Source organism: Pelodiscus sinensis, chromosome 16 (genome assembly GCF_049634645.1).
Source record: "Pelodiscus sinensis isolate JC-2024 chromosome 16, ASM4963464v1, whole genome shotgun sequence".
NCBI lineage: Eukaryota > Metazoa > Chordata > Testudines > Trionychidae > Pelodiscus > Pelodiscus sinensis.
In genome coordinates, this window is record NC_134726.1 from 13,087,541 (window position 1) to 13,111,331 (window position 23,791).

Genomic DNA, 23,791 nt, shown 5'->3' on the forward strand with positions numbered 1-23,791 from the left:
GTATTTCTCTGAAGGTGGCCCCCACAGCCTCAGGAGGAGAGAAGAGGCTGATTGCCCCGGTCATGGCTGCATTCAATAGGATGGGATAAAAATTCACAATCATTTACAGATGGAAATACATTTTTTGCCAATGCTGCTGTTTATCCAGTAGCAATGAAGAGTACAAAAGAAATCTAACTTGTGGACTGATTTAAATATCTGGAGGCAGATGGCCTTCATAGTGCAGAAAGTCATATTCTTCAAATCACTTCCGTCTTCCTACTAGCATCATTTTGGACTTACTTGGGTTTAAGTGTAGGCTGCTGCTTTTCTTTCCATCCAGCTGCTCATTTCACTTAAATGCTGAAACAGCTAAGAATTTGTATCAAATCTTTTTAGCGCCATAGAGGTGACTATTGTGCTTACTGCTAGAACTAATGTCTTTACTTTCTCCCACTAGCTCCAGGTTGACATTGAATAACATGAAGTAGAGGACTGATTCTTTCTTTCTTAATTTAGGGCATGAAAGATGGAGACTTCAAATACAATCCTCCCCAAGCCTTTGCGAGCAAGAAAAACGATGACTCCAAGTAGTCGAAAACAAGTGGAAATGCTGAATAAAATAAAGAATATTTCAGGACAAGAAAAGAATCTAAATGGCTTCAATACTAAAGATTACCACGTTCAGTTAAATACAGTGGATGTAAACCACAAAAGAAATGATTCTGTAAAAGAAAGCTCACTATCTGAATCAAAAACAGATACATTCCCTGAAAAAAGTGAAATGTTACCTCAAAAATTAACAGCCTCAATACAGGGGTTCACTGTTAACTCCAAAGTAAATGAAGAAATAAAGCAATGCTCAGATAACAAAAATGTTGATCAAAACTGTAAAGAAGAATCACAAGAGACTCCCCATGAGAAATCTTGTAACAAAAACTCTGATGCAAAACAGTTTCTAAATGCTGGGTGTTTACAAGATATTCTGCATAAATGGTATGAAAATGAATTAAATACACCATCCTCCAAACCAGTAGAAGTGCATTTGTATTCTAAACAAAATACTGTACCTGTTGACCAATTAGCAGACAGTGCTTATTTAGAAGATCCAGTTAACGGTGATAATGGAAACGAAAAAAGAAATAACATGATTATTCCTATTTTAGAAAAGATAGACACAACAGCAGAAAGAAATAGTGCAATAGATGAGGTTATTCCCACATTAAAAAAGGTAGACACAATATCTGATTCAAATGATGTGAAACACATATATAACCTCACTCATTCAGTTACCCCCAAACTGCCTGGGACAGATGAAACAGCTGATGGTTTTGTGCGTGAAACAGCTGATGGAAACGGTAGTCCAAATATTTCACCAACTGCGGAAGCTGCTATTATGCTACAGGATGCATCACCTGAATATAGTATTGGTAAGCACTTTCCTTCTAATCTAATGAGATATACATTGAACTGTTTCCAAGACCATTTCTTGATTTCTGTAAATTTAAAAGCTAAAATTCTTATTTCCAATGTTCTTTTAAATCATGGGTGTGTATCTTTGGACACATTCTCTCCCCTTTTGCCATTCTCAATGCTGTTTAGTCTGTTTGAACAGTGTCAGGAATGGCAAAAGGGAAGAGAATGTGTGCAGTGTTGAAGCATCTTGGATGGGTTAAGCACTAAGTGTCCAGATGCAGTCTTTCCACCTACTTTGCTTCATTGAAATGTTCATGCATTGTGTTTGATACAGGAGAAGAAATATAGCAGATTTAGGATATGCAGCAGGAGGAGTAGATTGGGTTGGGGGGGACAGGGTGGAAGGGAGAGAACCCAGAGAATGAATTAAATAATAAAAAGAGGAAAGGAAGTGGAAAAAGTAATATATATAAAAGATAATGCTGTGAAGAAATTGAACTGAATAGTAACTGAAACCAAAGAATAGAAAACCAGAGAAACAGGAAAGTGAGAGTGTCCATTCTGAAATGATTATTCTAAGCCAGGGATAGGGAACCTCCAGGCTGCATGTGGTTCTTCAGGGTTAGCTTCTGGCAGTGGCCAGATGGTTTGCTGTTCCTGGCCAGTGGAAGCCGCAAGAAGCTTCCTCCATTGTCTGGAGTAGTGAACTGAATCCAATAGGAGCTGCGAGTGGTTGTGCCTGTGAACGCTCAGGTAGACAAACCATCTGGCAACCTGTCAGCAGCTAACCCTGATGAACTACACGCAGCCAACGCAGTGGAAGTTCTGCACCCCATTCTAGGCCATCAAATATAGAACAGCTATTTGTTCTAGAAAAGCAGGCTCAGGCACCAGTAAGTTGAAGGAAAAAAAAACCAATGAAATGAAATTGGCTTGCCCTAGCCCAGGTGAATACACTGAATTAGGGGAAAAGAAAGAAACAAACGGGAACTCAACATAACATATTTTCAGTCATCATAATCTTGTTTATAGATCTGCAGCTAAATCACTGATTGGCCATCTTTTGCATGGGTGCATTCTTGGAACATTTGAGCATTTGTCTGATAGTGCTTCAGCAGTTATTATAATGCTGATCTCTGAGAATTAATACACCTTAATAACCTATTGGGCAATATGCTCCTATAGTTTAAAAAAAAAAAAAAAAAAGCTGGAAGGCTGAGGTAACTCATTTGATTGATCCACAAACATTGTTAGAGGCTAAGTTCCCAGTTGAGCAGCTTTCCTTTAAGCCTTTTGCAGGAGCTATTAAGCCCCCTGCAGGGACTCGGGGCTATCTCTTCCCAAGCCCTGAAGCTGCCAGGGATGGCAGGGAGGAGCCCCTTCTTACCAGTCCCAGCACCAAGCTGCCGGAGCTGGCAGAAAAGGAGTACCTATTCGCTGTCTCCAGCAGGAAGTCCTCCAAGTAAGCCCGAGCCACAAGCCCCTGCCCATCTCGAGACCAAAGCACCCTCCTGCACCCCATACCCCACACCTCCAACCCTGAGCCTGTACCACCCTCCTATACTCCAGCCACCCTTAAACCTGGAGCCTCCCTCATCCCTAGCCCTACCCCAAAGACTATGCCCTCAGTCAGAGAGTTTACTTCCATCACTGGGAAAACTCTCTCCGAACTCTGGTGCTATGACAAGTTTGCTGCATTAAAGTGCTACCATGGCTATGCTTTAAACTTGGCATTAGACAAAGTCTTAGGCAGTCTGTATTAGGGATGTAAGCAACTAGTCAGCTAGCTGATAAGCATAGGATTATTGGATAGTCAATTAGTGAAGCGACTAGTCTCTCTCCCTCCCCCCCCCCCTTTGTTTCCTCTATCAGAAAGAGGCAGCAAGGGTGGGGAGCAGGAGCTGGTGCTGGTGGGAGCTGGCTTAAAAGCTGGTTGCGCCCACGACCATCTTCGCAGGGGGCAGGAGAGGTAGAGGCACAGTGGGAAACGGTGCAAGCGGGGACTGAAGCAGTCTCCTGTGCTGCTCCCTGCGGGGCTTCTGCTTTTGAACAGTAGCAAGAGTCTGGCAGGGCTCTTGCTACAGTTCAAAGGTAGAGGTGCCCTTACGGACTAAGTGAATAGTCAATGGAAATCCCATTGGCTATTCAATTAGTTAATTAATGTAAATTTAACATCCCTAGTTTGTATGCAGACTAAGTTTGCTTATTTGACCCTACTTTTTGTCTTCTCATTTTCACTCTTTCCCATATCTAGTAAGTCAGCTTCCCCTTTTTGTGGGCCTCTCGTATACTAAACAGGAGCACTCTACCCATGTTAGAATTCATTTACAATTCATTTATTTAAATTTCATAGCCAAGTGATCATGGTATAAAGTCTAGCAGAAGCTGCTGAATAAATGTTGGTATGTTAATTATAACACTCAGAAGAAAAAGTTGCTTAGGGGTAGGAATTTTTTTGCTTTATTAGGTGATGTGGGTTCTGAGAGACAGAAAATTTTTAATTCAGGGAGATGGAAAGAAACAGGAAAAATGGGGGGAAAAATAGGTTGTCTTCAGAATTGTCCCTAAAAGATTAAACTATGTATTTCCCAACTCCATTCAATGTTTTTAGGAAGATTGTCTCCAAAACCCAGAATCTTTTATAGCTAGGGTTGCCAGGTGTCTGGTATTTACCGAGACGGTCCAGTATTTTCACCTCCTGTCCAGTAAAAAAAATTCAGAGAATACCGGACACCTGAGATGTCCGGTATTCTCTGAATTTTTCCCCGGCCAGGAGGCGAAAATGTTGGGCACCTGGCAACCCTACTAACACTCAGCGCCTGGCCTCCTTTCCCCCCCGCCCCTGGAACTTCCCTTTGGCCCTCAACACCCCCAGCCTCCATGCTTACCTGGTTCCCCAAGGCTGCTGGCACAAAATGGCTGCTGGCCAAAAGACTTTTTTTTTTTTTCCTTTCCGTCAACAATATCATCTCTTCCCCCCCCCCCCCCCACAGAATTTTTTCCCAGTGTTTTATTTTGGGGGGGGGGGGGTATATTTGTTTCAACCATCTGGCAACCCTAGTTATAGCTTGAAAATGAAAACATAATAAAGGTGGTGCTGCCTTTGGTTATATTGAAACAGACAAAAAGAGGCCATTATAATTCCACAAACAGAAGGTAGATGTTCAATTGAAATGCCAGAGTATTTTCTACATTAATTTATATCTTATGTAGTCACATAAATCAGTGAAGAACTGATCTCTTCTCTGAGATCCACTTCTAAATTCCAGGCAAATAAAGAAAAGATTCTCATAATCCCTGATTGCTCTACTCATGGAAGCGCTTCAGAATTCTTCCCCCTCTCCCACCACGTCTCATTTCCTAATTAATCTGGGTTGGAGAAAGAAGCAAGTGAGTCCTTTACTATAAAAATGTAGGTAGGTGATCCAGTGGTGGTTATGGTGGAGGAGAACCAATAGTCTGAGAAATAGCAATAGTATAGTTACTAACAGGCTGTTTGTCACTTATCTAAGGTAATGCTGGGAAAAAGCCTTCTTTCACTTGAGGTGGCCCGTCTGCCTTTTTTCTATGGCATTAGGAGCAGCAGTTTTTCTTAATTGTTTTTGTGTCTAGGGAGTAGCAGACAGCATGTTACCGCTACTAGGGAAAGGGAGATGTAGCCAGCTCCTGGCACTTGCCCCAGTGCAAGGCATCCTGAGAATTAAATATGATCTTACCACTTGGATATGTGAAAGTGTCTGGCTGACACCCTGTAAGTGATCTTGCTTTTTCCATTTTAATTGAGTTCATGGTTTCCCCGTCATTCCCGCCAAAAAGTAGTAAGACTCTTCCCATTCAATGCAAAAACCAAACTATGGTGTAATGGACTGGAACTACAATTATACATTTAACCTCTACTTAGGGTTGCCAGGTATCCAGTTTTGAACTGTAAAGTCCAGTATTGGAGCTTTCTGTTCAGGAAACAAATTGAGAAAATATAAATGTCCTGTATTTTCTAAATAAGATGACATTACATCACAATCTACATTACTAGCGTGTCCAATATTTTTGTTGAAACCATCTGGCAACCCTACATCTGCTTTGAATGGTACTGTGTCAGTAAGGGTATGTCTACACTGCCACCCTAGTTCGAAGTAGGGTGACTAATGTAGGCATTTGAAGTTGCAAATGAAGCCCGGGATTTAAATATCCCGAGCTTCATTTGCATCTTGCCGGGCGCCGCCATTTTTAAATCCCCGTTAGCGTGGACTCCGTGCCCGCGGCTACACGTGGCACGGAGTAGGTAGTTCAAAGTAGGCTCTCTTAATTCGAACTACCGGTACACCTTGTTCCACGAGGACAACTTCGAATGCCTTCATTAGTCACCCTACTTCGAACTAGGGTGGCAGTGTAGACATACCTTAAGGCATTAATTTGTATGTTCGTTCCTCATATAGTAGTGTTAGAGGAAAAACATGACAAACATTTACCTCACAAATTAATTTTCTTTAAGACAATGCTCAAAGGAAGAGGGTATGTTCAGAAGGCAAGGAAGACCGTCACTGTAAGCGCATAAGAACTTCATATGAAAACAAAGAGAATATATGTGTTGTATCAGAAGAAGAGGAAATGTTTTGGGGAAAGGTAACTTGCTTTATTTTATAGGCTTAAAGCTGAAATCTTTCATGCATTAAATATTTTAGTTGCTGTCTTATTAAAAAAAAAAAAAAACCTACTTTCAATGTTAATTAAAGATATAGTTGTCGGCTATGCTGAGCTACTTAGGCCAAGTCCTATGGATGTGATTCTAGAAGACAGTATTCAGTTTGGTTTGAGGAAACTGAGAACTTTAGTAATTTTTAAACTGGTTCCTCCAATTCCTTTAATAATTTTAAATTGGTCTAGACATTTGAAAAATATTCTTTGCCATATAAAAATATATAAATGTACAAATAAAATGGACACCTGCATCTGACGAAGTGGGTCTTTGCCCACGAAAGCTTATGCTCCTATACTTCAGTTAGTCTATAAGGTGCCACAGGACTCCTCGTCGCTTTTGCAAATAAAATGGGTTACTTATAAATACACCCAATTTTGCAGGTCTTAGTAGAGGAAATAACATTAATGTAAAATCACGAGTATAATGCGCACTTTTCCCCCAGTTTCTTAGGCTCACAGCCGGGGTGCACATTATAAAGTTTTAAACTCCTCCTCCCCTCTGCATAGAAACTTTCCTGCTGCAGTGCAGTGCAGGGGCCGCCACCCCACCAGGCTTCCAGACAAGGTGAGGAGCCAGCAGCGCTGCCAGGCTGCAGTGCCCTGGCTCACTGCCTGCCCGGTGCTCCTTCAGGCTACGCCTGGGAGTCCCCGCAGCGGGCGCAAGCTTGGTGTGTTTCCCAGGCGAGCCTACAGGTAGGAGCGGCATGTCCCCCCCTCCCACTCTCTTGCAGCCCGGAGCTACCTTAGGGAAGTGGGCAAGGCTGGGCTTGAGGCTGATGGGTCAGCTCCTGGCTCAGTGGGGCAGGCTGTGTTGGACTACAGAAATTCTGAATTTCAGAAACCGGTTACTTCCCGTTCTCCTATACAGTGGGAATGGTACAGAACACACAGAAGAAAAATAAAGACTGCCTGAGATTTTGGGGTATAAACCTGAAAACAGAATATGAATAAAAGACGTGGCTGGAAAACTAGCTGAGGAGCACTTTGCCTTGCTAGTGTGATGTAGCATAATGGTGAAAATAGCGAAAGCTGCTTCTGATTGTAAAAGCTTGAAAACCTTAACCTTTGTGACATTTTGTTCTTCGAGTGTTTGTTTATGTCAATTCCAATTAAGATGTGTGTGCATCACGTGCACAGTCATTGGAAACTTTTCTCTAGCGGCCTCCATCAGGTCAGCCTAGGAGCCCCCTGGAGTGGTGCTGGTATATGGTGCTATATATGACCCTGCTGATCCTCCCCTCCTTTTCTTCTTTGGCGTCTGTGATGGCATTGGAACATCGCTCGTTTACTCTGTAAGTGTGCCATTCTCTAGCTTAGCTCGTATTCATTGTTCATAGTTGGTGGTTCTCACTCTAGCATTTATTGTTATAGTAGTAAAGTTGTTGAGGTGGCAGATACCAGTTACTGCCTTTCTTGGCCAGTATGCAGTGCCACAAGACCAAGGCTGCAATGCCTGCCATAAGCGTACGCTGAATAGTGATCCCCACGACTCCTGTCTACGCTGTCTGGGGGAACCTCCCCAAGCAGACCATTGTAAGACTTGCAAATCCTTCAAGACACAAACAAAAAAGGAGAGGGACTTTTGTTTGCAGCAGCTCCTGATGGAAGTGGCTCTTAGGCCAATGGCACCAGCTCAACTAGGCCCCAGTTCGTCAGTGTGCAGTGCCCAGGCAGCAATGTGTGCCACACCAATGCCAAAAGAAGCCACAGAAAAGCCTCGGCACCAGAGATTAATGGTAACATTGGTCTACAATTTTTTTTAGAAGTAGTCTGCTTCAGAGATAAAATGTGCTATTTATTATGTATTTTGATGTGCTGAATTCAAATATGACAATTAAAACAACTGATTGGCTACTGTTTCCAAGATATTTAAGTTTTTACATTTTACGTCTATGTATATTGTGTAGATAGCAGAGTTTTAATCATAAATTGTAAACCTAGGTCTTTTCATGTGTTTGTGGTTGCTTTACATGATAATATTTCACCTGTCCTGTTTATGTAAAACTTTAAAAATCAGCAAAAGGGTTATATAAATAAAATTTATTATAAAACAAAAGGCAAAAAACTATTATGTACATAGTTTAGTCCTATTCAGTGTCTACTCGGCGCTTCTTGGCTTGTCTCTTGTATTCATTAAATGGAGCATCTCTTGTCACTGTCCAGCAATAGTCTGCAAGCATTGATGGGCTTCATTTGCCCTGATAGCATTTCTCCATTGCAATGTCCTGGTGAAATCGCTCGCCGTGCTCGTCGCTCACTGCTCCGCAGTTCGGTGGAAAAAAATCTAGATGGGAGTGCAAAAAATGTATCTTTAGTGACATGTTGCAACCAAGGCTTTTGTATGCCTTGAGGAGGTTTTCCACCAACAAACTGTAGTTGTCTGCCTTGTTGTTTCCAAGAAAATTTATTGCCACTAACAGGAAGGCTTTCCATGCCGTCTTTTCCTTGTCACGCAGTGCATTGTCAAATGCATCATCTCGAAGATGTTCACGAATCTGAGGACCAACAAAGACACCTTCCTTTATCTTAGCTTCACTTAACCTTGGAAATTTTCCACGGAGGTACTTGAAAGCTGCTTGTGTTTTGTCAATGGCCTTGACAAAGTTCTTCATCAGACCCAGTTTGATGTGTAAGGGTGGTAACAAAATCTTCCTTGATTCAACAAGTGGTGGATGAACAGTCTCCACTCATCTGGCTCGTGAACGATGTTGAGGGCTGCCATCGATGTTGTTGCAGGCTACAAGATCACCTTCCATGAAGAAGAATGGGACAAGATCCTTTTGACGGTCATGGAACAGGGAACCCCTAACATTACCTGCCAGGAGATTCCACTGCTGTAGTCTGGAGCCCAACAGCTCTGCCTTACTCTTGGTTAGTCCCAAATCCCTGACAAGATCATTCAGTTCACCTTGGCTGTGTCTACACTGGCATGAATTTCTGGAAATGCTTAAAACGGAATACTATTCCGTTTTCAGTTTTTCCGGAAAAGGAGCGTCTACATTGGCAGGCTGCTTTTCCGGAAAAGCCCTTTTTCCGGAAAAGCGTCTGTGGCCAATGTAGATGTGCTTTTCCGGAAAAGACTACTGGGCTGTCTACACTGGCCCTTTTCCGGAACAGTGTTCCAGAATAAGGACTTATGTCCGAGCGGGAGCAGAATAGTTTTTCCAGAATAGCGGCTGATTTTTGTACAGTAGAGCGTCGTTGCTTTTCCGGAAATTCAAGGGCCAGTGTAGACAGCTCGCAGCTAATCGCTTTTCCGGAATAAGTGGCCCAGTGTAGACACAGCCCTTGTGTTATGAGGTGTGGTTCAGAGGAGGAGGATGGGAGAAAATATAGGTCCTGTGACATTGATGGTTCAGGACCAGAAGTTTCATCCTCTTCCTCTTCCTCATCTGACTCAAGTGAGAGTGATTCTGGTGCATCAGGAACCGGCAGTCCTTCTACGTGGGGTACTGGGCGTATAGTTGATGGAATGTTTGGATCCACTTTTCTTCTTTGACACACCTTTCCCAACTGGAGGCACCATGCAGAAGTAACAATTGCTGGTATGATCTGTTGGCTCTCTCCAAATCATTGGCATTGCAAAAGACAGATTTCCTTTTCCTGTTCAACCACTGGCGAAGATTTGTTGCGCAAGTGTTGCAGCATATGTGTAGGGCCCACCTCTTGTCCTCATCTCCAATTTTGCAGCCAAAATAAAGGTGATAGGCTTTCTTCACCATAGTGGTTATACTGCGCTTTTGTGATGCAAATGTCACTTCACCACAAACATAGTAGAAGTTATCTGCACTGTTCACACAAGTACGCGGCATCTCTGGTCACTTTGGCTAAACAGAAATGTGTCCCTTTGCAAAATCAAACACTGACAAATAAAGAGAGCACGACACTGTATGATTTCTAGAGCTGATATATGGCAATTTGTTCAGCAGAGTGATGTAAGCTTCGTTATGATTGCATCATCCATGACTTCTAGGAATAACATGATGCAATTCATATCATGTATGACGCAATACCAGCTTCAGATTGCATCAGTCATTGTTTTGCCTAAAAAGCAAGTACTGTCCAAACCCAGTCATAGATTTATTCGTAGATCCGGTCAAAGATGTATTTTAGTCATTTCTGGTTTAAATTGAGATCCTTTCCCTTTGACTCACTTATCCTCTGCCATTCGCAAGTCAAGGGTCGTATATACTGACCCAATAGCATATCTTGAAAACTAGAGCCAATCAACAATTTTAAGCATCATTTTCGTTCTCAGTGACCCGGAATTAGTAAAGTTTGACTACATTTATTTCAGAAGCATTTTGGCTGTAGAGCAGTGTAATGTGCGAGTCAGCCAATGTAAACCATTAGCATGAGAGTTAAACTTGAGAATGAAGTGGAGTTCCAGTCCTTCTCTCTGTGTATTTGGCTTGTGGGATTGGTCTGAAACAAAACAGCAACTTGGAGATGAGTGTCCAGGGAGGTTAAACAGGTTTCTCTGTGTTGCCTTTGTGGGAGAAAAATCAAATAACTCCAATTGTGTCTAAGGGGGGACTGTGCAGGAAATCAAAACTCTCTAAAAGAAAACTGCTGTAAGGGTTAAAAAGTTTTCCAGGCCTCTCTCCCTGTAACAGAGAGAAATCAAATTAGCTCTAATCAAGACCCTTACAATGCCTATCTCAAGTTCATGGATACTCCTAGTCTGTCACAATTTGTCATGTAAACCCTTATCTTTGTCACAGTTTGCCTTGTAGACTTCTCCACTCCACATTCTCATGTGCCTTTGTTTTGTAAAACTTACTTCTAGCACTCCTGGGGTGAACAGAAGTCTCAGAGTACTTCTGCTGAGACTTTGATTGTTAAAGAATAACAATCAACAACTGAACTGTCTAAGCATTCTGTATATAGGATACCTAAACCTGTATCTCAGGGCTGCTTTCACTCTTGGTGTGACAGCCTGCATGCATGCATCATAAAGTTTTTCCTTCTAGATTTCTCTCCTGCCTCACTGATTTGACCTCCAGCCTCGGACCCTTCTGGGGGCTCTGTACCCCAGGGGAGCGAGATTTCCCCCTCACCTTTTTGGATATCTGATGTGTGTTCATTAATTCTTTCCCATAGGGACTGTCCAGTTTGTCCAATATATATTGCTGTCGGCAAAAGGGAACTTGGGAGGGGGTGGGTAAGCAGGGCTATATATTGGCACTATAGAAGTGCTACTTCGGGGGTGGGTGGGTGCCCAAGCTGACCCTAGGGCTAGCTGCTAGGGGAAGAATCTTCACACCTGATGGAAATGGACATGTACACCACATCTCAAAGAAAAACAGTTACAAAAAAATCGTTATGTACCTTTTTGTATGAGTGGAATTGAAACATTTACAGTACAAATATTTGTAATACATATAAAGTGAGCACTATACACTTAGTACTGTGTTGTAATTGAAATCCGTATATTTGAAAATGTAGAAAACATCAAATATTTTAAATAAATGATATTGCTTAACTGTGATTTATCGCAATTAATTTTTTAATGGAATGGCAGCCCTAAGATGTAAACATTTTAAAAATAAAATGTAGTTAAAATTTTAAAATATTAAGTAATTTGTATATTTTTATTACCTCAATAATGAGTGATTTCTAGATTAAATGTGTAACTTTTTTTCCATTATAGGTAAAATGCTTGATTCAAAAGCGGGTGGATATTTTAAATAACGATGTCTTTAACCAGAAACTGGAATGCTTAAATGGAAGAGTTGAACAAACACAATGTCGAAAAAAACATGAAGAAATAGCTATTACATTTCTAGTAAGTTTTTTGCATTGTGTGTATATTAAAATATTAATGTATTGATGAAGGAATACATTTGTACCTATAATTCATGCTGGATTTGCTTACACTAGAATGAAGATTACACTTCTTGTTTATAGAAAAATGTTAAATCTATTTTTTTTAAAACCTTTTTATTGTGTGACATGTCAACCTCAATTACTGTTAAGGGGTATTTTGCTGCTGCTTATTACATATTCAGAGTAGCAAATATGTAAATGTGTATTATTTTAAGTTAACACTTAAAATGATTCTTTTTTTTCTTGTAGAAGAAAGTGTCTAAGCTTGAGAGACGTATTAATACTGTGATAGCATTTCAGAAGAAAATATTATCGAAAATGGTTGCTAGTAAGGTACCGTAAAATACATAATACTTCAACGTAGGGATCCTATTGCCAGTTAGTCATGGACTCATGGGCAGTTACAAATGATTTATACTAAGTACATGTAATATGAAAACATAACAAAATAGATTTGGAGGAAGCTGTATTAGTGTTATGTTACATAATAGCAACTCAAAAGACTAAACTTCTATAGACTCCTGTCACTTGCGCTCAAAGATGTTTAAAATAATTGTATTTATTTACAACTGAGTGGTAAATTGAGAGCTTTTGTTTTTCAGTAGAATAAACTTTTTTCTTTTGTATCGCTTCTGAGGTCATAGGTAAGCAGTCTCCATTCTGACAGGAGGAGCAGCCTCTGAGATATCAGCTGACATCCCTTCCCATAAATGATTGAGTACTTTAGACCCTCAATAGCATAGTCAATAAAACACAAGCATTTCACTTGGAAATCAGGATATGATACAGCCAGAACAATAGCTTAAGAAAATATCAGGTATGGGGCTTTTTGCTTCCTCGTGGACAACAGCTCTTGACATAAAATGTGAAGACTTGTTGGCCAGGGAAAACCCATGTTTTCGACCAGTGCCAAGCTGTGTATAAATCTGCTTGGAATGCTAACTTCAGACTGTTTTAATGGGTGACCTTGAGAGCCTTTAGCATCTTTTAAAGTTGAGGGTGCAGCTCTTTAGTGTAAATTGTGGTACCTTCAATGACTTCAGTAGGGCTATAACAGTTTAAAAATTAAGCAATGTTGGTAGGACTAGTCAGATGTACCTCAGCTGTAGTTATTTTTCTTTTATAAAACAATAGGCTTTCTATCTAAATTTATATACTGTGCTATGACAAAAGGTTAAAAATCATGGTTTAAAGGTCTCATTGTAGAAATAATCTTCTTCAGCTTCTCTGTATTTGTGCTTTTCCCCCAAAAAAAGTTTCAGAAACTGTTTTGATGCAAAATGGTATTCTAGAAAAATGTAACAGACTAAATATTACATACAAATGAAAAGCTTCCTTAGGGAAATGCTTAACACTTAGCATAGTAATTTGTGTCTTGGTGAATATTTTTGCTAAACTTTAGAAAGAAAGGAATAGCAAGTAACACTTGGGTTTCCTTTGTTTTATATTGACTGTCTGAATGATATACCTTACAGGAAATCATTTTCTTTCTTTTTTTAGGGAAAATATACTCACTGAAAAGTAAAGAGTAGTTGCTAAAAAATTTAAGTGAATCGTTTGTACATTGTATATATGATCTCAACCTTAAATGTTCTATTGTGTTGTGAAGCTGGTTTAGTCTGGTATTTTTTAAATTAGTCAGAGGAAAAATTGTCATTTTACAAGTACGGTACTTTTGAGTAATTGATGAAGATTTCAGCAGATAACTATTTCAAATCAAATTATTATTAGATGCTATATCTTTCTGAGGTCAGCTACTCAGACATAGTGGAAATCCAGATGTGCAAGTAACCTAATGTTAATTGGAAATGGAAATGAACAGTGGATTGTTTCTGTACTGACTTAATGTTCACTGGGTATAAGAAACAATGGCTTGTCAGGTGCCCAAGAGGGAATGAACAGAACAGATAGTCATCAAGTGATCCATCCCTTGCCTATTGCCACCTTTCCTATTCTGGATAATAGCCATTGGTGGAGCTATCCTCCATGAATTTTTCTAGCACTTTTTTGAACCCTGTTACGCTTTTGGCCTTCATAACATCCTCTGGCAAGGAGTTCTACAGGTTGACTGCATTGTGTGAATACTTCCTTCATTTGTTTTAAAACCTTCTACCTGTTAATTTCATTTGGTGACCCCTAGTTCTTGTGTTATGGGAACAAATAAATAACTTTTCCTTATTTATTTTCTTCATAGCAGTCATGATTTTGTAGACCTCTATCATACCTCCCTGTAAAAAGCTCTGCCCTTCGTGTGAGAGCCCCTCAGTGGCCGAGGGAGTCTTGTAGTCTGTCTGCTCGCCCAGCTGTCTGCAAGAGAGAAAGTGTCCAGTATGTGGCCTGGGACCAGGCTTCTTCTTACTCCCTGTTGTAGCTGCTTAGAGTTGGGGAAGACCTAGGTCCATCCACTCCTCTGGGTCCTGATGCAGGGACCCTGTAAGTAGCAGTTACCTGATGAGTCTCAAAGAAGTCGTTTGCTGTCACATTTCCTGGCCACTTCCCTGGGAATGTGCTCTGATGAGCCCTTTCTCTTGGGCCTTGTGGTCAAGTTCTCCCTGTCCAAGGTTCTGCAAAGTCTTGCATTTGACTTACCAGCTAATCTTCAGCTGCTAGACTTGGTTCTGACCAGGTCTGAAGTCCAGCTCCCACTCTGAGCTGTCTGGAATGCTGCTGTTCTGCTAGTCAGCCCTTAGGTTTGCCTGGGTCAAGCTCCAGCAAGGAACTGACAGGCCTTGGCCCAGCAGCTTTTTATATCTGCCTGCTATGCCCTGATTGGCTGCAGCAGATGCTGCCACACTGTTTTGCTTGGAGGGCTTCTCTTCTGCTCCTGTCGCTGGGCAGGGTACAGAAAAGCCTCCAGCTTCCAGCAGGGATGTTGTGGCTTAGTCCACTTCTCTCCCTCTTGGAAAAGTTCGATTGGAGTGTGTCCCCGAAATCAGTAACTGCAGCTGCCCTAGAGAAGAAATCTGCATTCCCATGTTGGGACCATGAGCGGTATCCAACTGTAAAGGCATACGGCTGCAGTGCCAAATACCGCAGTGTAATCTGGGGGTTTGTGTCCATCATGTCTTGTAGCCATTTCAAAGGTGCATGATCCGTGATGAACTAGAACAGAGCTCCCAATAGGTAGTAGCTCAGGGATACCACTGCCCAGCGAATAGCAAGACATTCTCATTCAATGGTGGAGTACCTAGTTTCCCCATGGGTGTAGCTTCTTGCTTAAATATAAGATGGGGTGTTCTACTCCCTGGAAATTGAGACCACATGATCCCCAAACCCAGAGTAGCATCCCTGTGTAAGACGAATGGTTGAGAAATCAGGGCATCAAAGCACTGGTTGCTTTCCTAAAATATCTTTTATACTTTGAAGTGTCTTTTGCATTCTGGTGTCCAATTGACATTTGGTGCTAAAGCCTTGGTTACATCTGACAGTGGAGCTGCCAGAGTTGCAAAATGCGGAATAAACCGGTAATAACTGGTCAACCCCAAGAAGGCCCAAACCTGCTTTTTTGTTGTGGGAAAGGGGGTTTTGTCTAGGACTTCAGTTTTATCTTGAAGGGATTGTATCTTCCCATTCTCCACCAGATATCCCAAATACCTGGTCTGCTTCATGCCAGTGCTATTCTGGTGGGTGCTCCACTGTGAGTGGCAGGCTGCCTGGAGCTGCATATCGGAGCCTTGCAAAGCAGCTTCCCCCATTGGGCCGCGCATGTGCAGGAGGCATCTCATTACATTCCTGCCCGAATGTGCTACTCGCTCAGCTCAACCCCTCCCTTTCAGTCCCTCTTTATTCTCCCTTGTCAGTGGATGGAGTTTCAACATCTCCCTCTCAGGCTGTTACCTAACTTAGTATTTAGCATTTCACAGTTACCACTTAGATAGTGTTAATAGTTTATATAAATAGTTTCCCTCATTCAGTTAGAGGCACTGGCTCCAGCAGTACCACACATTCCTACAGCCATGTTGATAGTGCATACGGACCTGCAGCTGATGCAGGCAATAGTGAAGATGCTGCAATCAACCCTTAATAGAGCAAACATCTGCATTCGTGCCCTGCCTCTGCAGGTCTCTCACCTGCTATGTCTTCAGCCTGTAGCGCTCCTCACATACTAAAATATCTGGTTCTTTCTCACCACCGTCCTTTATCTGATGGTGACCGGATGCGTGCATTCTCCTCACTGCATGCATTGCCAATGGGCTCATGCTCATACCATTATAGAGTAGGACCTCATCAAAACCCCTGGCACCCACACTGGGCTTACCCTCCCTCCACTTCCATCACAGTGGTCACCTTAGGAATATTGAGACCCATATAGACACTCTACACCAGCAAGAAGATGCTTGCCTTCAACCCGTCCCTTCCTCCTCCGGAAGACTCTGAGGAGGAGGGGGGACAAATAGCTGACAGACCCAGATTGTCATGCATTCAATGCTTTCCCAACAGACAGTTATTCCTCACTGCCAGATGACACGGTCATACCATCTGACACATGCCCAACGAACGATCTTAAACAATTTCAAGAGCTATTTAAAAGGGTAGCAGCAAGCAAAAAGTCTCTCTCCAAGAAGTACAGGAAAAACAGCACTGCTCGTTGAATGTACACCCCACCTTGCACGGGAAGATCGCCTTACCCATAAACAAGACAATTATAGAAACATCCGATGAACTATAGAAAACACCTGCATCTATTCAGCCTACCACCAAGAGAGCAGATAGGAAATACTTTGTTCTTCTTCGAGTAGTGTCCCTGTGGGTGCTCCACTCTAAGGTGAAGGGTCGCCCTGAGCCGCAGATCGGAGCTTTGCAAAGCAGTTTCCCCCCTGCTGAGCCGCGCATGCTCAGAAGGCGTCTCGAGCCCTTCCCTCCCTCTGCAGCGCACGGCTCAACCCCCTCCCTTTCTGTTCCTCTTCAACCGCCCTCATCAGCGGTCGGAGCAAGCAGGAGCTCCCTCTCAGTCTCTCAGACTGTATTTCCATTAGTTAGGTTACCACAGTTTTTCCCCTGTTATACTCCAAGCTAGTTTCCCTTGTTTTTTCTCTTTCAAATAACAATTTTTTTTTTGTAAGAAGAACGAAACTGACAACAAAATCTCCCCTCGGGGACTGAAACTTGCTTTAAACCGGAGCCCCGGTGAACTGGGGCGCGCTCTCTCTCGGCTCCTCAGCTGGAGAAACATATAAACCACATGAAAGGAAAGGACTATAACAACAGTCACAAATAAATAAAACACTGAGAATGCCAACAGTTTAAAGAAATAAGAATCTCCCGAACTATGTCTGCCTCCTCAGGCTTTAAAAAATGTGAGCAGTGCCGCAAGCCTATGCCAGCTTCTGACAGCCATACAAAATGTATTCGCTGCCTGGGGGAAACTCACTCACCCCACAGCTGCACATATTGTGCTTCCCTCACAGCGAGAGCTAGAAAGGACAGAGAGCTCCGCCTGAGGATGATTTTGTTTGAAAAGGCTCTGCAGCCTACAGAGCAGGGGGAACTGCAGCATGAAAACCCCCCGCCACCAAAAACTGCAAGGCAGAGATCCTTACCGTCACGCTCTCTCCCACCTTCTTCCTCCCCAAAGACCCAGGGAGAGAGGCAAGGAAGTCCGAGGACCCCTGCTAGCAAACCAGAGGGAAAATCCTTGCGTTCGGCACCGGGACTGGTGCGCGCTGCCTCTGAGCCATCCCAGGAACATGCTAACCACACAGGGCGGAGAAAAAAGCCGGCGCCGCTTCAAGCCCCGGCGCCGCTTCAAGCCCCGGCGCCGCTTCAAGTCCCGGCGCCGTGGAAAACTCTGGCGCCACTTAAAGGGTTGGCGCCACTCAAACTCTCGGCACCGCAACAGAAGAAGCCCCATACACAGCCGGCACCGGCTGCAACTGCAAACCAAATTTCTACACCGGCGCCAGCAGCAGACAGTGAGATGCACCCTCATGAGCCTGCTACAGAGCACTCTCAGACAGCGTCTGACACTTACAGCAGGCAACAGCATTCATGCCTGCCTCCCACTGACTGCTCACCTGGGAGATCCTTTACAAGGCATTCCCCTCCCAGATCTATGTCTCCAGTGTCCTTGCAAGACGCTCCCTTACCAGATGATGACCGTCATACGACATATTCTTCGCGACACACGTCGCCAAGGAGGCCTCGTTCCTACTATAGGGCTGGACCACAACAAAGCCCATGGCACCCTTATTGGTCTTACCCACCCCCACCTTACCCACACCAATGGGGGCCCTGGGATCATTGGGACCCATACAGACGCCGGTCCTCAGCCCACTCCATACCATCTCGAAGGAGTCTGCCTCATCCACAGCCCCTACCTCCTGCAACACACATGGAGGAGGAGGAGGAACGAATTTCGGACAATGAATCCGATATTCAATCAATAAACATCACACACCCAGACAACCTAAGTGCCCAACAGGGCGATGCAGTTATACCATCAGATACAGTAGCAATTGATGACCTCAAACAGTTTCAAGAACTAGTCAAGCGAATAGAGACAAGTCAGCATGTCTCCCTACAAGAAGTGCAAATGAAACAACATCACTTGTTAAAGAACCTGCATCCTATATTGCATAGTAAGATTGCCCTGCCAATTGACGAGGCAATCATGGAAACCTCTGAGGATCTGTGGAAGACACCCGCATCCATCCAACCGACTAATAAAAAGATTGACAGAAAATACTTCGTTCCACCAAAAGACAATTTCCTGTTTACACATCCACAAGCAAACTCCTTAGTTGTTGAATCTGCACAGCAAAGAGCGAAGTTACCGCAATACAAGAATGGCAATATGGACAAAGACCATAAAAAGCTAGACTTCTTCGGCAAGAAGATATACTCCTCTTCTACCCTACAATTAAGAATATCAAATTCTGCCCTCTTAGCGAATCATGATTTCGATAATTATTCGAAGTTGGGAGAACTGATACCACATCTCCCTGAATCCAAAAGATCTATCTTGAAAGCAATAGTCCATGAAGGCCATACGATCGCTCGCACTGCTTTCCAGATGGCAATGGATGTTGCTGACACAGCAGCCAGGACTACAGCGACGGCGGTAGTCATGCGAAGAACTTCCTGGCTACAGTCATCTGGAGTTCCCCGAGAACTTCAGCCCAAAGTAGAAGACTTACCATTCGATAAGTAAAAATTATTTGCAGCTTCTACTGACGAAATGCTACACAACAGTAAGAACTCGAAAACCACACTTCGCACATTGGGCATGTACACACTGCCTTTCAAACGCAGACAATACACCCCATATAACACATACAATCACTACAGATATGGACAATACAGCCGACCACAGAGACCCTATGAAGACACTAGGCCAAGACAGCAACCTCAGAGGAGGCGCCCTAATCAAGGCCGCCCACCAACTGCTCAGTCCTCCAAGCAACAAATTTGAAGATGTGGTCGAGGGTCTGCAACACCTCCCTCACGATCTAGCAACAACGCAACATGGCCATCTTTTTACCCACCGTTTACGGCCGTTCCTTCCACAATGGGAATCTATAACATCGGACCGCTGGGTTCTAGAGATAATTCGAGTAGGCTACACTATCCCATTTACCCCTACCCCACCTACCCTTCCCCCTACCCCGTCCCTTTTCAGGGACCCCCTCACGAGACTCTACTAAAACAAGAGATCGATCGACTCCTTTCAATCAGAGCCATAGAAAGAGTACCAGTAGAGTTTCACGGGAAAGGATTTTACTCAAACTATTTCTTGATTGAGGAAAAAAAACGGGGGGCTGGAGGCCCATATTAGACCTCCGCAAACTGAACAGATTTCTCAGGAAACAACGCTTCAAAATGGTCACACTTACAACAATCATTCCTGCGCTAGATCAGGGAGACTGGTTCGCAGCCCTCGACCTGCAAGATGCGTATTTCCATGTAACTATCCATCCTGCCCACAGACGCTATCTACACTTTACTCTCGGCCCAGATCATTTCCAATACAGTGTTCTCCCCTTCGGCCTCTCGTCAGCTCCGAGAGTATTTTCAAAGGTACTAGCAGTTGTCGCTGCGTACCTCAGACGTCAAAATGTCATCATATTCACCTACCTAGATGACTGCCTTTTAAAGGGCTCGACACAGGACGAAACCGCCTCCATGATAAGTACAACCACATCCCTCCTCAATTGTCTAGGTCTTCTACTCAACGAAAACAAATCAACACTGCACCCAGTTCAAGATATAGAGTTTATTGGTGCATGCCTGGACTCAATCACAGCTCGAGCATACCTACCTTGACAACGTTTCATAACTATACAAGAAATTATAAGCATGATGTTTACAACTCCTACCACTACAGCACTTACTTGTCTCTAATGGGTCACATGGCTTCCACCACCTATGTAGTCCACCACGCTCGTCTGCATTTTCGGTGCTTCCAACTCTGGATAGCAAGTGTGTATATACCGTCACGACACTCCCTCAACAAGACGGTGACTATTCTACCAAACGTTCTTGCATCCTTACGATGGTGGACGGTACCGAACAACCTCCTGACAGGCATTCCATTCCAACAAATCAAACCCACTATACAGATTACCACAGATGCTTCCCTCCTTGGCTGGGAAGCACATATGAACGATCAAGGGGTTCAGGGAAGGTGGTCCCCATCCGAGGCACAACTACACATCAACCTCCTCGAACTGTGGGCAGTAAGGAATGCCTGTGCACACTTCGCCTCCAACATTGCCAATCAGACGGTCCGCATCCTAACGGACAACATCTGCACAATGTTCGACATAAACAGACAAGGCGGAGCCCGCTCCCGCTCCCTCTGCGTGGAAGCTATCCGCTTGTGGAACTCATGCATGTCACCCTGGTAGCATCCTACCTGCCTGGGGTGAACAACACCAGAGCAGATTCACTCAGCCACAACTTCACCTCTGATCACAAGTGGGAGTTACACACGGAGGTCGCAAACTCAATCTTCCACCTATGGGGATGGCCATCTATAGACCTCTTTGCGTCTACCCAGAACGCCAAGTGCCCCCAGTTCTGCTCACGCGCAGGACTTGGCAAACATTCCCTGGGGGGTGCCTTTCTAATCAAATGGACAGCCCCCCTACACTATGCCTTCCCCCCCCCCCATACCGCTAATCCCAAGAATCCTACGTAAGATCTGCAGAGACGGAGCTCTAGTCATCCTGATAGCCCCGTCGTGGCCCCGCCAAACTTGGTACCCGTACCTGCACAGACTAGCGGTTCACCCTCCTTACCTACTACCACACCGTGTAGACCTGATATCTCAGAGCAATGGCACGATACTACACCCACAGCTCCATACCCTACACCTTCAGGCTTGGCTGCTCTCTGGTTCTCGGGGAGAGAAAATCACTGTTCCCAGCAAGTGAAGGACATCCTTCTCCACAGTAGGAGACAGTCCACTGGAAAAACTTACCTGCAAAAATGGACATGATTCTCTCACTGGTGCCAGCGAACTGGTGCCAGTCTAGAACCCCGTGTCGCCCCACTAAAGACGATCTTGGACTACATTCTAGACCTTAAAGTGTCAGGACTGTCAATCTCTTCTTTAAGAGTCCATCTTTCCGCAATAACGGCGTTCCATACCTTGATTGATGGCTTCTCCATATTTGCCCATCCTATCACTGAAAGATTCCTTAAAGGGCTCCACAACGTATACCCACCCTATAAGGCACCCACCCCCCTTATGGGACCTAAATCTTTTTCTCCACCACCTCACCAGTCCTCCTTTCGAGCCTCTGGCTACAGTACCGCTCCCCTTTCTTGTTATGAAAGTCTGCTTCTTATTAGCTATCACATTGGTCAGTCGGGTGAGTGAACTCGGGGCATTAATGGCAGAACCCCCTTACACAGTTTTTACGAAGAACAGGGTCATACTTAGACCTCACCCAACATTCCTGCCAAAGGTCTGTACAGAATTCCATGTCAACGAACCGATCGTACTACCTACCTTTTTTCCAAAACCACATGCTTCACAGAAGGACGCCACTCTGCACACTCTGGACATTCGGAGGGCTCTCGCCTTCTTCCTAGAGAGAACGAAACCATTTCGTAAATCCGAAAGGCTTTTTATATGCATCGCTGACCGTTCTAAAGGAACACCTCTATCACAACGAATCTCAAAATGGATCTCGACATGCATAGTCAAGTGTCACACCCTGGGCAATAAGCCACTACAGTGCCCACCACGAGTGCATTTCACTCGAGCCATGGCCGCTTCTACAGCCTTTTTGAACAATGTCCCCTTAAGGGATATTTAGTGAGCAGCAACGTGGTCTTCAGATCATACCTTTGCCAGACATTATGCAATCCTACCGCAACTTAAAAAAGACTCAGCAGTAGCTACGGCAGTGCTCTCTACCACTGCTAAACATTGACTCCGGCTCCCTCCAGCCATATATTGAATACTGCTTTGTAGTCACCTAGAGTGGAGCACCCACGGGGACACTACTCAAAGAAGAAAAGGGAGTTACTCACCTCGTGCAGTAATGAGTGTTCTTCGAGATGTGTCCCCCCGTGGATGCTCCATGACCCTCCCTTCCTCTCCTCTGTGCGGAGTCTAAATTACTCGGGCGGAGACGGGGAACTGAAAGGGAGGGGGTTGAGCCGCGCGCTGCAAAGGGCGGGAAGGGCTCGAGATGCCTTCTGAGCATGCGCGGCTCAGCAGGGGGGAAACTGCTTTGCAAAGCTCTGATCTGCGGCTCAGGGTGACCCTTCACCCTAGAGTGGAGCACCCACGGGGACGCACATCTCGAACACTCGTTACTGCCTGAGGTGAGTAACTCCCTTTTCCCCCGAAACATGGAATTTCTGTTCACACACCTCCAAGCAAACTTCTTGGTTGTAGAATCAGCCCAGCAGCGATCCAAACTACCATAGTATAGATCAGGTAGTCAAAATAAGGATCATAAGAAGATAGATCTCTTCAGCAGAAAGATCTACTCCTTCCTCCACACTGCAATTGAGAATTGCAAATTACTCTGCTCTTTTGGCAAACTACAATTTTGATAATTATTCAAAATTGGGGGATCTCATGGAACACCACCCTGAGTTGAATAGACCTATCCACACGGCAGTAGTTCATGAGGATCATATGATCGCAGATGCAACTGATCTCCCCAGCACCCCTCTGCTTTCACTCAGTGCAGAGCTCCCCGCTTGCCATGGAAACTGACAGTGCCTCAGTCCCTAGGAAATCACTGTCAAAAACTCATATAAGACATAGGTCTGCCTCCCCAGTGTTCTCCCCAGATCCATCTCTCTCTCTCTCTCTCTCTCTCTCTCTCTCTCTGCCAAGGCATGCACAATACCATGATTATAGCGTCTCTCCTGTCCATGTCACATACAGACTGCGCAATTATAGAGATGCAGTATATTCAGAAGTATGTTGGTCCTGCTCACGATCTCGTTCACCTGGATGGTCATCCAGGTCTGGGTCCACTAGACACTCTCCACAACGCGTCTGTTACATCAAGCGCAGTAGTGCACGCTCGTCACATCATTCCTCCCCGTCACGTTCTGAGCGCTATTGTCACTACTATCCATCATACAGTAATCGTCCCCACCACGCTCATACGTCATCCCATCGGCAGTTTCAGGAGCATCCCTTGTCACCAAGTGTGCAGTACTTACCTCAACAACCACAGCATTCAAACTCACCTACCCCATCGAGGAGTCCAACTATCCAACAGGATCAGTCCGAGCCAGAAGAGGGACAGCTGCCTGATGTGGAAGATCCTAAACCGGAAACTTCTCCAGCAGACTGTTCATTATCACCAGATGAAGCGATATTCCCAGGTGACATATCTCCATCGGATGACCTAAAGCAATCCAAGATTTGTAGCAGGCACACAAATACAGCTGG

General features: G+C 44.1%; 1 protein-coding gene across 5 annotated transcripts in view; it reads left to right on the forward strand.

The window, feature by feature from the left end:
* The window catches only part of ATF7IP2 (activating transcription factor 7 interacting protein 2), an 89,799-nt gene that overhangs the window by 16,114 nt on the left and 49,894 nt on the right, over positions 1–23,791 (forward strand). For all 5 annotated transcript variants that reach the window (XM_075899287.1, XM_075899291.1, XM_075899288.1 and 2 more), the window contains 4 exons: positions 499–1,409; positions 5,888–6,018; positions 11,747–11,881; positions 12,172–12,255. In XM_075899287.1, the coding sequence (XP_075755402.1) occupies positions 509–1,409; positions 5,888–6,018; positions 11,747–11,881; positions 12,172–12,255 (1,251 nt within the window). In that variant the 5' untranslated portion in view covers positions 499–508. The remainder of the gene's footprint in view (positions 1–498; positions 1,410–5,887; positions 6,019–11,746; positions 11,882–12,171; positions 12,256–23,791) is intronic.